At 46.0% G+C, this 13,685-nt stretch overlaps 1 protein-coding gene across 4 annotated transcripts in view; it reads left to right on the top strand.

The window, feature by feature from the left end:
• The window catches only part of TRPM3 (transient receptor potential cation channel subfamily M member 3), a 503,278-nt gene that overhangs the window by 409,590 nt on the left and 80,003 nt on the right, over positions 1 to 13,685 (top strand). For all 4 annotated transcript variants that reach the window (XM_074994073.1, XM_074994074.1, XM_074994075.1 and 1 more), the window contains exon 9: positions 1,059 to 1,131. In XM_074994073.1, the coding sequence (XP_074850174.1) occupies positions 1,059 to 1,131 (73 nt within the window). The remainder of the gene's footprint in view (positions 1 to 1,058; positions 1,132 to 13,685) is intronic.

Genomic DNA, 13,685 nt, shown 5'->3' on the forward strand with positions numbered 1-13,685 from the left:
TCTTTATCTTTCACTAGTTTTCTGTCAACCTTTATATAAAAACTCACATTTCAGTGGACTCAGAGAAGCAGGGAGTGGGGAGAGATTTTGTCTGAATCAGTGTAACAATACTATGTACCATTTAAGGGAACTAAGAGATGACAAGGAAGTAGCTTTCTGGACCCAATGTCAGTTGCTACAGGGATTGGAAAAAGCTAACGTAAAACTGATGTTATGACATCTAGCGTGTTAGTAAATAAGTGGCACACACAAACTAGAGTGCTCATTGTTGCTCTTTTATCGCCAGTGAAGGTGTGCATGAATGATAGTGAGAGAGCATGAGAATTCACATTTGTAAATGTTTAATCCAAGTGTTAACTAGGACTTAACTGGCCTGAAGGAAGGGCTCAGTTCTATCATCATTTAGTGATGGAATTATGTTAGTTCATTACAAAGTGTTAATGTCTCCTCACCAGCAGCCACCCCATCCCCTGTCCACTTCAGAAGTTTCCATATTTTTATGGCTGAGTCAGTGACACTACATGACCAAGCCTATCTCAAAACTCATTCTACACTTTATTCTTGATTTATATGGGATGCATAATCTGGAAGAGAAGTAACTGACTTTCTTCTCTTCGAAATCATGGTGCTGAGTAGTGTTGTGGATTGAATGATTAAACATTTAACAAGTGTCCATCAATTCTCTCCTCTGCTTATAAGCTTACTGCACCAAATTCATCACTGATGAATGCAGTAAAAAATTTGACCTAATAAATCTAATTTTAACAAAAGGATATAATTTCCTCCTTAATTTTGGCCTTGTAGCTCTCACTCAGGCAATTCTGTGTGGGTCCCCTTGTATGGTCATTAGTGCCATTTACTGTGGTGAATTATATGGCACAGAAATCTTATTCATGTTAATGTCATCTGACATACATGCTGCTCTATAACCATGGCTAGATAATCACTTTGAAGCCATTGTGATCATTTGAGATGAAATGTTGCTGCACTGTCTTAATTTCTGTGTGAGCAAAAACTGAACAAGTTTCTGATGGTGGAATTGTCTTCTAAAATTGCAGATTACAGTGTTTCGCATGGGATCAGAAGGACACCAGGACATTGATTTAGCTATCCTGACAGCTTTACTGAAAGGTAATAAGAGTTCCACTGCACAGTCATATTGTGAAGAATCCAAATTGTTTAACTCGATCTCAGAGCCACTGCAGCCCTGCATATACTGACAGTAAATAACATATCTAAGTGACAAATTATAGGAAGAAACAGTAATTACTTGTTGTTTCAACTGCTTCTCAAACTTCATAATACAGAACACGCATCAACATTTAAAACAGTCTGTGTCTTCCCTGGGAAGCCTTAATCTTAGCCAACAGTACTATGTCAGAAGAAACATCAGCATGCAAGGAAATAGAGACTCCACAAAACTCATAGAGAATATTTAAGATCACTGTAAAATGCAGGTATCTCCATGCTCTATAAAATATAGTTGATAATTTGTCTCGTTTATAATGGTCGGTTGTAATTTAGCATTTGTAATTGGTTGTTAAACAACAGCTGATTGGATCAAATTTGTTAGACAAACGCTCTTAAAAAAATGTTGCAGGGCAGTTATACAAGAATAGGTGAGATGTACTGTATGGTATGTGTGCTCACCAAATAATTCATCAATTGACACAGACTCCATCAAAAGATGTCTGATACAGTCTGCAGTCATCCGTCTTCTGCGTTGTTCATTCAGGCTCTCCAGGGAACCAGTAAAATGATGTACATGCCATGACACAGTGGTGACCCCTAAAATCTTGACAGTTACCTTCGATAACAGTCAGTGTTTGCAGGTAGATAGCCCTGGTACTTGCAGTGATCAGTCTTGCTTTTGATTAGCAGAGAGATTTACAAGTGGAAGCTACAGACAGAGGTAACCTCATGTGCGTATCTTAGGTTAAATTGGCAAGATTTTAAGAGAAAACTACTCTAACATCTGTAACTTTTGTGATTCTATGAAGGGAAGTAAGATATAGCAGGGAAACAGTGGGATAGATTGTTACTGAAATTACTCCCAACTGAGGCAAGTGTATGTGAGAGCTGGACTAGTGGTAATGATCATATACGTGGAAAAACTCAATTTGCTCACTCTCTCTGTTTGCAGCCCACTAAGTCCATTCAGTAAGCTTAAAATATTTCATTATGACAAATCATCTTTTTTATTTGCTTTTTAAAATATTTTCAAATTTTGGTTTGCTTTGGACCCAATTGTGCAGACACACTCACAATTAGTCCCATCTCACATGAGTCATTTTACCGATGTCATGGTATAATACATGGGGAAAAAAGGTACCCACCATTTGTGACTGAGCAAGATCTGCTTGCAAACACAAAACTAACTTAAACTGGAATTTTGTGGCAAAACAGAACTACTTGCATGATTCAGTGCATTCATTTCAGCTGTTTCGAGGATCAAGCTCTCCATAAATTACTCATATCCCATCTTTCTAAAACTGGGGAGTAAAGATATAAGTATCTAGTATTGCTATCACTCAATTCTTTACTGCATTCTGTATTGGCTGAAAAGTGAAACGATATTGTTAAACATCAAGCAGTTCTTTTAAGAATAGTTCTGGAATTATTTATGGTGTGAAAGGTAATGGGTGCCATGTATAAACAGCACAAGGGCTGAAGATAACACTTTCTCTCACCCAGTCCTATGGCTGTTCAAGTCTTCAGATGGTTCAACTTTGGCTTAACCTAACTAAGTGCTTTGTTTTGCTTTTGGTTACATGGCACTGATGAGGCAATGACAATGCAAGTTTCAAACACCCATGTCTGATGTCATACGTGTGAGTTTACATGTTGCCTACCGACAAAATAAAAAGGCATCGCTAAATGGTGTTGCTTTTCTTTAGACTCATAAAGCAAAGCCAGGCATTTATCTCCCAAACCCTCCCCACCCCATGAACTTTCCACATGCCCAGCCAGAGCATTTCTAGCATGTTACATTTTGGTTTGGTTTTATAAAACAAATGTTTCCTTCCACACATATAGGATACATCTGTATGGAAGAGCAAATTAGCAATGTCCTGTTGAAATACTTTTACTATTTAAAAACGAGTACGCTAAGCACATGCAAATTTGTGTGTTTCAAAATATTACTTTCAGTTGTTGACTGCCACCCAAGGAAATGAGCAGACATTATCTTACTACAGTGGTAGATGTTTCTTTCTTTGAAAAAAACAGAAGCAACCAAAGGCTTTTCTAATAACATATACGTGTCTCTCTCTTTATTTGTAACACCAATGACATTGTTTGGCTTGTGGTTAACACATATGTTTTGTTGCTACTCTGTAGTAAAAGGCGTACTTAAAATTTCAAAGTATTTTGGACATTTTACACAGAATCAAGGAAAAAGAAATTGGTCCAAAGGAACCAAAATTCATGCCTGGCTTAAATAAATAAATAAAATAAAAATCCTAAGCCCAGGAAATATATTTTATTTTAATTTTAATTAACAGGATCCTTTACTATCCTCTGCCTAAAGTGTGAAAATTTGATATTTGCTATTAAGGCATTCGCAAAAATTTCAGATCTTGATCCTATTTGTTGGTAGGACACAAATGAGCTCCTTAAGTTTGACGTTCCGCTTTTTTGGGGTATCTTTGCAAGATTTGAATCCCAACATGTATTCTCCAGATACTTCAACCCCAGTATTGCTCCTTCTATAATGTAATCCTCTGTGCAGCTGAAAAGAATAATTTGTAATCCAGGGAATGATTGTACTTTGTTTTATTAATAAGTACCAGGCCCTGTTGCAATACTCCAAAACATCACTTTTTGCAAGTATACTTCTGTCTTCTATCTCAACAAATGAGAAGGTGGGGTCTCTTCATCCCTATTGTTAGTATAAGGTGGCATTTTCATGTAAGTGATATTCTTCTTCGAGTGGTCCCCGTGGGTGCTCCACAATAGGTGTCGGGCTCGCCCGGTGCCGCAGATCGGAATTCTTCTAGCAGTTTCCATTGGATCGCACATGCGCCGATGCGTGCCGCTCCCTTGCGCGCCCTCGGTCATGTGCGCGATCCTGTCCCCGCCAGTTCCTTCTCAACTGCCATTGGTTGCAGACGGAATCCGCTCTGCGGATAAAGCCTGAGACAGATAAGATAGTTGTTTTTATGTGTTAGTTCGTTGTTTGTCACTAGTATACAAAAAAAAAAAAGAAAGAGAAGAGCATATTAAATAGCAGAGAGAAGAGGAACGAAGGAGAGAGGGGTGGACAATAGGCTGTTAAGCTGTCCACTGCCCTGAAGGCTGTGAATGTTATTTTGGGATAGAAAGCACTGATTAGTGGCTACGTACCCTATTAACAGTAAGGACTCACCGCAATGGCTTCCTCGGGGTTTAAGAAGTGTGAGTCATGCCGCGAGGCTATGCCGGCCTCAGATGGGCATAGTGAATGCATTCGTTGCCTGGGGGAGTCTCATGTTACCCAGAAGTGTTCCCACTGCGCTAAGCTTACAGCCAGGGCCAGGAAGGACAGAGAAATGAGGCTCAAAATGCTCTTGTTTGATAAGGCCCTCCAGCCTGAGCCGCCGGAGAAGCCTCACACAGAAGGGCCCTCTGGGTCGCATAAAAGGAAGGCAGCCTCTTTGACCCCCTCTGTGCAGAAGAGGAGGAGACTCTCCCCGGCTCGATCCTTGCCGGCGGTCCCAGCAAGCAGGACGGGTGGAACGCAGAGCCCCCAGCCGCGAGCTGATGAAAGTGGCAGCGCAGCAGCGCACGTGGCTGAGGCTGGGCTCCGACTATACAGCAGGAGGCACGGAAGGCGCCGCGAGTGCCAACGCGGCAAGCGCCAGAATCGGCGGCACCGCCCCAAGCGGCACCGGCTCGGAAGAAGCTACCCGTGCGGCACCACTGTTGACGGTGCCGAGACCCCTGCAGGGGAGGGGCAAGGCTAGAGCTAAAACCCGGCACCTTAGTCCATCTCCAGGCAGGGCTGTGATGCCCTTATCACCCAGCCCCTCTCCCGAGATACACATGCCACACCGCCGGGCAGCAACTCCACCGGCTTATTTTGGGCCTACCTCTCCATTCCTCCAACCAATTTCACCGTGGCTCAGGGCACCTTCACCATTTTTGGGCATGGATCCCCTTGAGTACTATCACAAACCAGCTTCACCACTATCAATGTCGTCACGGAGATCCCGCTCTCCCAGACATCATGGGTACACTCCCCGATCGTGGTCCAGGTCTCCATCACCGGGCCCTTGCCCATGTTGCTCTGGTCGTCCTCATCATGCTGAACACAGACACCGCAGGTCTAGATCCAGGGGCAGGTCCTCTCCTACTACTCGTCAATACTCCCATGTACACTCTCGCTCTGGGACGGGAACGCAATTGTCCCAGGGGGAATTAGGTCCAGAGTCCTGAGACTTCCCTTCACAGCCCACCAGGGAGCAAGTATACCACCGAACTCGGGAGCCAGAGGATTTGGGGGAGGCTTACCCCAGCGGTTCCTCCTCATCCTCCCCAGATGAGGCCATTGCCCCCGGGGATGTCTCCCCTCCGGATGACCTTAAACAATTCCAGGAGCTATTCAAAAGAGTAGCATTCACGCAGGACATTCAAATACCAGAGGTGCAGGAGAAGCACCATAAACTCCTGAAAAATTTGAGACCCCCGGCTTCATCTAAAATCGCTATCCTGCTGGACGAAGCCATTATGGAGTCAGCCACTAACATATGGCAGACTCCAGCCTCTATTCCGCCTACAAACAAGAGAGCGGATAAGAAGTACTTCGTCCCAGCCAAGGGCATGGAGTTCCTGTTTAGCCACCCACAACCCAATTCTTTGGTGGTCAAATCGTCCCAGCAGAGGTCGAAGACGTCTCAGTACAAATCAGGGGGGTCAGATAAAGATGCTAAGAAATTAGAGCTGTTCGGCAGGAAGGTCTACTCCTCCTCTACCCTATTATTGAGAATGGCAAATTACTCGGCACATCTATCAAACCATAACTTTGACAATTACTCTAGACTCACTCCTCTCATGGATTCACTTCTGGAGGACAAGAAGCCAGTGTTAAAGGTGATTGTCCAAGAGGGCTACGCGGCATCGCGGACGGGAGTCCAGATTGCCCTGGACGTGGCGGACACAGCGGCACGTTCAACAGCCGCAGCAGTGGTAATGCGTAGGGAATCCTGGCTCCAGACGTTCGGTATCGCCAGAGACCTACAGGCGAAGATCGTGGATCTTCCTTTTGACAAGCAAAAGCTGTTTGCGGACTCAACCGACTCGGTCCTCCACTCCAGCAAAGACTCGAGGGCCCACACTTAAGACTTTGGGTATTTATACTCCCCCATACAAGAAAAAGAAATTCTATTCTCAGCAATGATGCTACGCTTACCAACCACAGCGCGCACAATATCAGCGAGGCTATGACCAAAGGCGCCATCAACAGCAGCAGCAATACAGGGCCCCCAGGCGACGTTCTCAACAAAGCCGTACACCCTCGGGGCAAGCCCAGAAACAGCGAGTTTGACGGGTATGTCGAGGACTGCACTATCAACACCATCGCTCAATGCCATTCTCATCTCATGTTCCATCATCACCTCAAACCATTCCTCTCCCAATGGCAAAAGATCACAACAAACAAATGGGTGCTAGAAATTATAGCTACCGGTTACACGAACCCCTTCCAGTCACTTCCACCGCTGAAACCTCCCACCCGGCCTCATCTCAGGGACGCTGCCCACGAGGCGAGGCTGAAGCAGGAGGTAGATCACCTCATGTTCATAGGGGCGGTGGAAAGAGTGCTGGAACAATTCCAAGGGAAAGGTTTTTACTCACGCTACTTCCTAACAGAGAAGAAAACAGGAGGCTGGAGGCCGATTTTGGATCTACGGGGCCTCAACCGTTACTTGCGCAAGCAGCGCTTTTGGATGATTACAGTTGCCTCCATACTTACGGCACTGGACGATGGAGACTGGTTTGCAGCCCTCGACTTACAAGATGCTTACTTTCATATGAGAATCCACCCGGCACACAGACGCTTCCTCTGCTTCATGGTCGGCGGGGAACATTTCCAGTACAGGGTTCTTCCGTTCGGCCTATCCTCGGCACCCAGAGTCTTTACCAAAACCCTGGCAGTGGTATCAGCCTACCTGCACAGACAGGGGGTGTTTATTTTTCCATATCTGGACGACTGCCTACTGAAAGGGGCCTCAAAGGCAGAGGTCCTACACATGATAGCGTCACCGCGAACACGTTTACTTTGCTGGGCCTAGTTATCAACCTCGCAAAGTCAAAGACTGAACCCACGCAAGATATAGAGTTCATAGGGGCACGCATAAACTCTATCGCAGCAAGAGTATACCTGCCCAACGCCCGCTTCCATGCCATCAACTCCCTGGTGCAAGTCATGACGTACAGCTCTGCGGTGCTGGTCCTAACGTGCCTGCAACTGTTGGGGCACATGGCGGCAGCGACGTTTGTGGTACAGAATGCCAGGTTACACATGCGAAGCCTACAGCATTGTCTGGAGAGTGTTTACAAACCGGCATCCCACACTGTCCACAGGGTAGCGTCACCCACGACGGAGGTGCGCAGATCACTAGCGTGGTGGGAAAATCCCAAGAACCTGCTAGTGGGGGTGCCCTTCCACCAACCACAAATTTCTATTTTTCTTACAACCGACGCCTCCCACATAGGATGGGGAGCACACATTGGCAGCAAGGTGACGCAAGGGCTATGGTCCCCTGCGGAACACACACTGCACATAAACATACTGGAGCTCAGAGCAGTGTTCAATGCGTGCAGACGTTTTCAGGAATACCTGCACGGCAAAGTAGTCAGGATCAATACCAACAATACCTCCACTATGTTCTACATCAATCGACAAGGAGGGGCACGATCCCGTGCGTTATGCGCAGAAGCAGTCCGATTGTGGAACTGGTGCATCACCAACAACATAACGTTGAAAGCCTCGTACTTGCCGGTCACCCACAACGTGAAGGCAGATCAGCTGAGCAGGCGCTTCGCACTCACGCACGAATGGCAGATCCGCTCCGACCTGCTACGGCGCATATTTCGTACATGGGGGTTTCCCCAAGTCGATTTGTTTGCCACCCAGTACAACAAGAAGTGTCCCCAGTACTGCTCCAGAGCAGGAAGAGGGCGGGGGTCCCTGGGGGACGCATTCATGATTTCATGGAAGGGCCCTCTACTCTACGCGTTTCCCCCCACAACGCTTATCCACAAGGTTCTGCAAAAAGCCAGAAGGGAGAGAGCTCGCATGATACTCATAGTCCCAATTTGGGACCAGCAACAATGGTTTCCCTTGCTTCTGCACATGTTGGATCGTCCACCACTCCCCCTACTGGTGGTGCCGGACTTACTCACGCAGGCTCAGGGGTCCATAGTGCACCCGCACCCTCAGGGACTACGCCTACAAGCATGGTTAATCCACGGCTCAGCGCCTTAGAGAGCACATGTACGGAGGGAGTACGACAAGTCTTGGAGTGTAGCCAAATGACCTCCACCAGGAGGATTTACAAACAGAAATGGACACATTTTACAGCCTGTTGTTCCGCCAAACAGTTAGCTCCCCTTGATGTTCCTATAACTGTAATACTAGAATACCTATTGGACCTCAAACGAGACAGGCTTTCTCTATCCTTGCTAAAGGTCCACCTCACCGCTATATCAGCTTTTCGGCATAAAGAGGAAGGGCCCACCGTATTCGCCCACCCTATCGTCACAAGGTTCGTGAAGGGGCTGGTAAACCTGTACCCCCCTTGAAAACCGCTACCGCCGTTGCGGAGTTTGGACTTGGTGCTCAGCACGCTATCGAGACCACCCTTCGAACCATTAGCCACGGTACCCCTCCAACTCCTTACTATGAAAACAACCTTCCTTCTTGCAATTACATCAGCCTGCAGGGTGAGTGAGCTCACAGCAGTGATGGCAACACCGCCCTGCACAGTATTCTCAAAGGAGGCGGTAATCTTACGGTTACACCCAGCCTTCGTTCCAAAAGTTTCCTTGGAGTTCCATCTTAACGAACCAATAGTTTCACCCTCGTTTTACCTGAAGTCTCTCAGCTCCAGCAAGGAGGCGTGCCTACATCTCCTAGATGTGAGAAGGGCATTGGCCTTTTACATAGACAAAACTAAGTCCTTCCAGAAAATGGACAGGCTTCTGGTGTCTCTCGCTCCCAGGTCAAAAGGGCAAGGCCTCTCTTTCCAGAGAATTTCAAAGCACATTGTGTCCTGTATAAAAATGTGCTACGAGCTTCGAAAGACCCCTTTGCTGGCCCCGCCTAGGGCTCACTCCACCAGGGCGGTGGCGGCATCAACAGCCTTCTTCAAAGGAATCCCGTTAAAAGACGTCTGTAGACCGGCGACCTTGTCATCCTACGACACCTTCGCCAAACATTACGCCCTGCATCGGGTGTTCGATGAGGATACCCGTCTGTCAACAGCAGCCCTCTCGGGGGCAAGCTGCACATGAATCGATTACCCACCTCCTTACTTGGGTTACTGCTGGGTAGTCACCTATTGTGGAGCACCCACGGGGACCACTCGAAGAAGAAAGAGAAGTTACTCACCTGTAGTAACAATGGTTCTTCGAAAAGTGTCCCCGTGGGTACTGCACCACCCGCCCATCCTCCTCGCTTCGGATCTCTGTCTGGTGTTTTTCAGGAGCATCCGAGGAGGTTGGTCAAGGAACTGGCGGGGACAGGACCGTGCACATGACCGAGGGCGCGCAAGGGAGCGGCGCGCATCGGCGCATGCGCAATCCAATAGACACTGCTAGAAGAATTCCGATCTGTGGTGCCGGGCGAGCCCGACACCTATTGTGGAGCACCCACGGGGACACATCTCGAAGAACCATCATTACTACAGGTGAGTAATTTCTCTTTCTGTTATCTTAGAAGGAGGTTGATGTTCTGAGGTAATTTATTTACATCTCCTTTGATGCTTTGTTGATGCTGGTGATTTTGTAACATGCTGAGGGTGACACAGATGTTTCACTTGAAAGTTACAAGAGCTAAAATTTTCTGTTTGAATACCCTATCCTTGGTCTTTTTTGCCTCTTGAAATCTTGCTTTCTGACCCTGCAGAGGATGAAAGAGGAACAATTCTCTTTATATCATGTGTCTTCTTCGTAACTAAGTTTCTTGATCCTAAAGGAGAGCAAGAAGATGTAGGACATGTGTATGGCCTTTTTAATCTATGTGTTCAATAAATTGAAATCTCATCTAATCTAAAAAAATAAGTATCAGTTCTCTTTCTGCATGTTTGCATGCATAGTGAATGATGGTTCTGAACCACTTTTGCAGAGATGCATGTTTTAAATTAACTGGAATCAAGAAGTTTCAGGCAATTACACTAACTAATTTGCTTCATTTTTTTTTTTCTGATATGTAACTATGGACCCAAGCTTTGAAAATTGGTCATGAACTATCCTGAAATTGTTTGGATGTAGACAGATCTACCAATCAGGAGACAAAGAAGGCAATTGCCCCAAGGGCCAGAGGACTTAAGGTGGGGCTGGGGCTCCTGCCAGCCCTTCCCAGGGTGTTTTTAAATAGTGTTGCCGTGGCAGTAGCTGTGGGGAGCACTGGAGTTCCCTGCCACTTAAAACCCCGTTTGGCTCCATGGGATGCCGGATCTGGAGCTCCCTGCCACTTTTAAATGCACAGTGGGTTTGCAGAGCAGCAGGAGGGAAGGCAGAGCTCCTTGCTGTTTTTAAAAGAGAGGCAGAGGCAGTGGCAGTGATGAGAGCCCCTACAGGGGGTCTTTTTAAATCCTGCCTGACTGTATACTGATGTGTTTATAGAAGTGTGGCACTGATCCTTTCTGTGTAGCAGGAGTTGTCTAAATGGACTTTTGCGTTTGTATATTTTTCTGTCTGCATCTCTGTTTTGTTTGTGTGTCTGGAGTAAAAAAAAAAAAAAGAGGCAAGAATAAGTCTTTACAGCACTGTGTCTGATGCTCAGAGGAATTCCAGGATGAGTAAATTAAAGTTATTAGGAAACAGGTGAGGAACCGTTTGGTAAAGAAACCAGAAATTTTTCACACAATCTCTTCTCCATCCTCCGCACCAACATGTCACGTTTCAAGGTCATCGGACTGTATATGGTGATCTTAGCCTGGATTTAATACTCTGCTTCGAACTGACCCTACCTTGCAACCTTCCCTGGAAATAATAGAGATAAATGTAAGGTGCTGCACTTAGGAAGGAATAATCTGTTTCACACATACAGAATGGGAAAAGACTGTCTAGGAAGGAGTACAGCAGAAAGGGATCTAGGGGTTCTAGTAGATCACAAGTTAAATATGAGTCAACAGTGTGATGCTGTTGCAAAAAAAGCAAACATGATTCTGGGATGCATTAGCAGGTGTGTTGTGAACAAGACATGAGAAATCATTCTACCGCTCTACTCTGCGCTGGTTAGGCCTCAGCTGGAATATTGTGTCCAGTTCTGGGCACCCCAATTCAAGAAAGGTGTGGAGAAATTAGAGAAGGTCCAGAGAAGAGCAACTAGAATGATAAAAGGTCTGGAGAACATGACTTATGAAGAAAGGCTGAAAGAATTGGGCTTGTTTAGCTTGGAAAAAAGAAGATTGAGGGGGGACATGATAGCGGTTTTCAGATATCTTAAAGGGTGTCATGAGGAGGAGGGAGAAAACTTGTTCTTCTTGGCCTCTGAGGAGAGAACAAGAGGCAATGGACTTAAGCTGCAGCAAGGGAAGTTTAGGTTGGACATTAGGAAAAAGTTCCTAACTGTCAGGGTGGTCAAGTACTGGAATAAGTTGCCAAGGGAGGTTGTGGAATCTCTCTCACCGGAGATATTTAAGAACAGATTAGGTAGATGTCTATCAGGGATGGTGTAGATAGTGGTCGGTCCTGCCGTCGGGGCAGGGGACTGGACTCGATGGCCTCTTGAGGCCCCTTCCGCTCCTAGTGTTCTATGATTCTATGAAAACCAGAGTCAGAGGCTGCATTTTTCACATTTCTGTGATGTACCAGGTTCTTGACAACTCTCCAGGGAACTTTGGTCTGCTTTAGAGACTCTATTTCCAGTTTCCTGATGGTGCAGAAGGTCCATTCCCACCTGTCTTTGTCCAGCAGCCTCTGTGACTTGTGGTTACAAGTCCTGGAAATGTGTGTGTTTCTTTTGAGGGACTGGATTAATATGTTCACTGAGCTGCTTTCCAGGTAGGTAAGGAAGAATTGCTGGCCACACACTGTTGTGCTCATCTGGGTGCTGCTGGGGTTTTTGGTTTTTTTTTTTTTGCACTCCATTTTTCACAGTTCTAGGTGTGTTTGCTACGCCTTGCTGGAAGGAATGAGACTTGCTCTGGGTGTGCACACAGGCACCTGCCACTCTCTTATGAAGGTGAAGGCAGAGACCTGAGTGCACACCAAACACACAAGCACAGAGGAACAGGTGCAACAAGCAGTTACTTTGTTAGCTCTTAATTCCCAGAATCTTTCTCTGCCTGATCCAATAGGGAAAGAAAGACCTTTGATAAATCAGTGAGTATGACACAACTTCTGCATAGCTCAAAGGTTAGGTATGTCCAGGGAAACTGTGTGAATTCTGACAGGATTTAAAAAACACCTGTCTCTGTTTTTCTAATAAGCTCACTGAGAGTCTCTCACTACAGCTGCCCTCTGAAACTGTAGCCTCCCAGGGGTAGGTAGGCCAGAGGACTCCAAGGCATCCACAGGTTGTTACTGGCAGCTGCAAAGGCAGCCAGCCAGGCATGTGGGAGGCCCAGCCATGCCAGAGGAACATCCGGCAGATCCTTGGGTACCTGCCAGTGCAGGCGCAACACCGCACAAACCTCTGTTGCATTGCATCTGCACTGGCACAGCTTGTGCAAGTGTAGGGACCCACTGACTGTTGTGCCCTGGGGCCCAGAACTGCTGTTGTCAGGATTTGGATGCAGAGTTTTAGTTCTGGCCCATCTTTACAGCTGTATTCATAATGGAAAAGAGGGAAGAGAGAGTGATTACTGACTGGTTTGTTAGTGTCATTAAGGGGGTTTTATAACCTTTGCCCACTACTCTTTGGTAGCTACATTAATGCTAATTCCTCATCCTACCACTCACAATGAAGAGTTCATAGGGAGTAGCAGAAAGGAGAATGGGAGAATAGCAGTATCAGTTCTTGCTTATTGTGAGTCTTGCCACGTCCTATTGCTTTTTAAAGTCACTGTCCAGCATGTTTCCTTGTAGTGTGGGACCTCTCTTGCTTTAAACATTTCACATATTTAGAGCTTGCACAGAGCTTGAGAGATTGTTTCCGTTCTTGTTCGAAAGAGCCATGAAAAACCTGCACTTTGCTTAATCATGTTGTCGGCATCCCTTGCTTTAAGGTGATCTCCGATAAAGCAGAGAATGGTATCCAAAACAGGTTTCAGTTTATATTGCCTAGTGCCATGCCAACATATGGCTCAGAAATTCCTTCATACTATCCCAAGAGCCAATTGAATATGCAGGAAGTAGATTTGCAATTATATGATTTTCTGATAAGCAATTTTCTTGCCACAGCTCATGCAGTCTGTTTGCCTACCTTTAACAAAGGTGGCAATGGATTTTGTGCTGTTAGAGCTGTTCTTTCCATGAAGTATGTATGTGACCAGAAAATTAAATGCAATGTACTGTGATTACAAATGCCTATTTTTTGT

Source organism: Carettochelys insculpta, chromosome 5 (assembly GCF_033958435.1).
Source record: "Carettochelys insculpta isolate YL-2023 chromosome 5, ASM3395843v1, whole genome shotgun sequence".
Taxonomy (NCBI): domain Eukaryota; kingdom Metazoa; phylum Chordata; order Testudines; family Carettochelyidae; genus Carettochelys; species Carettochelys insculpta.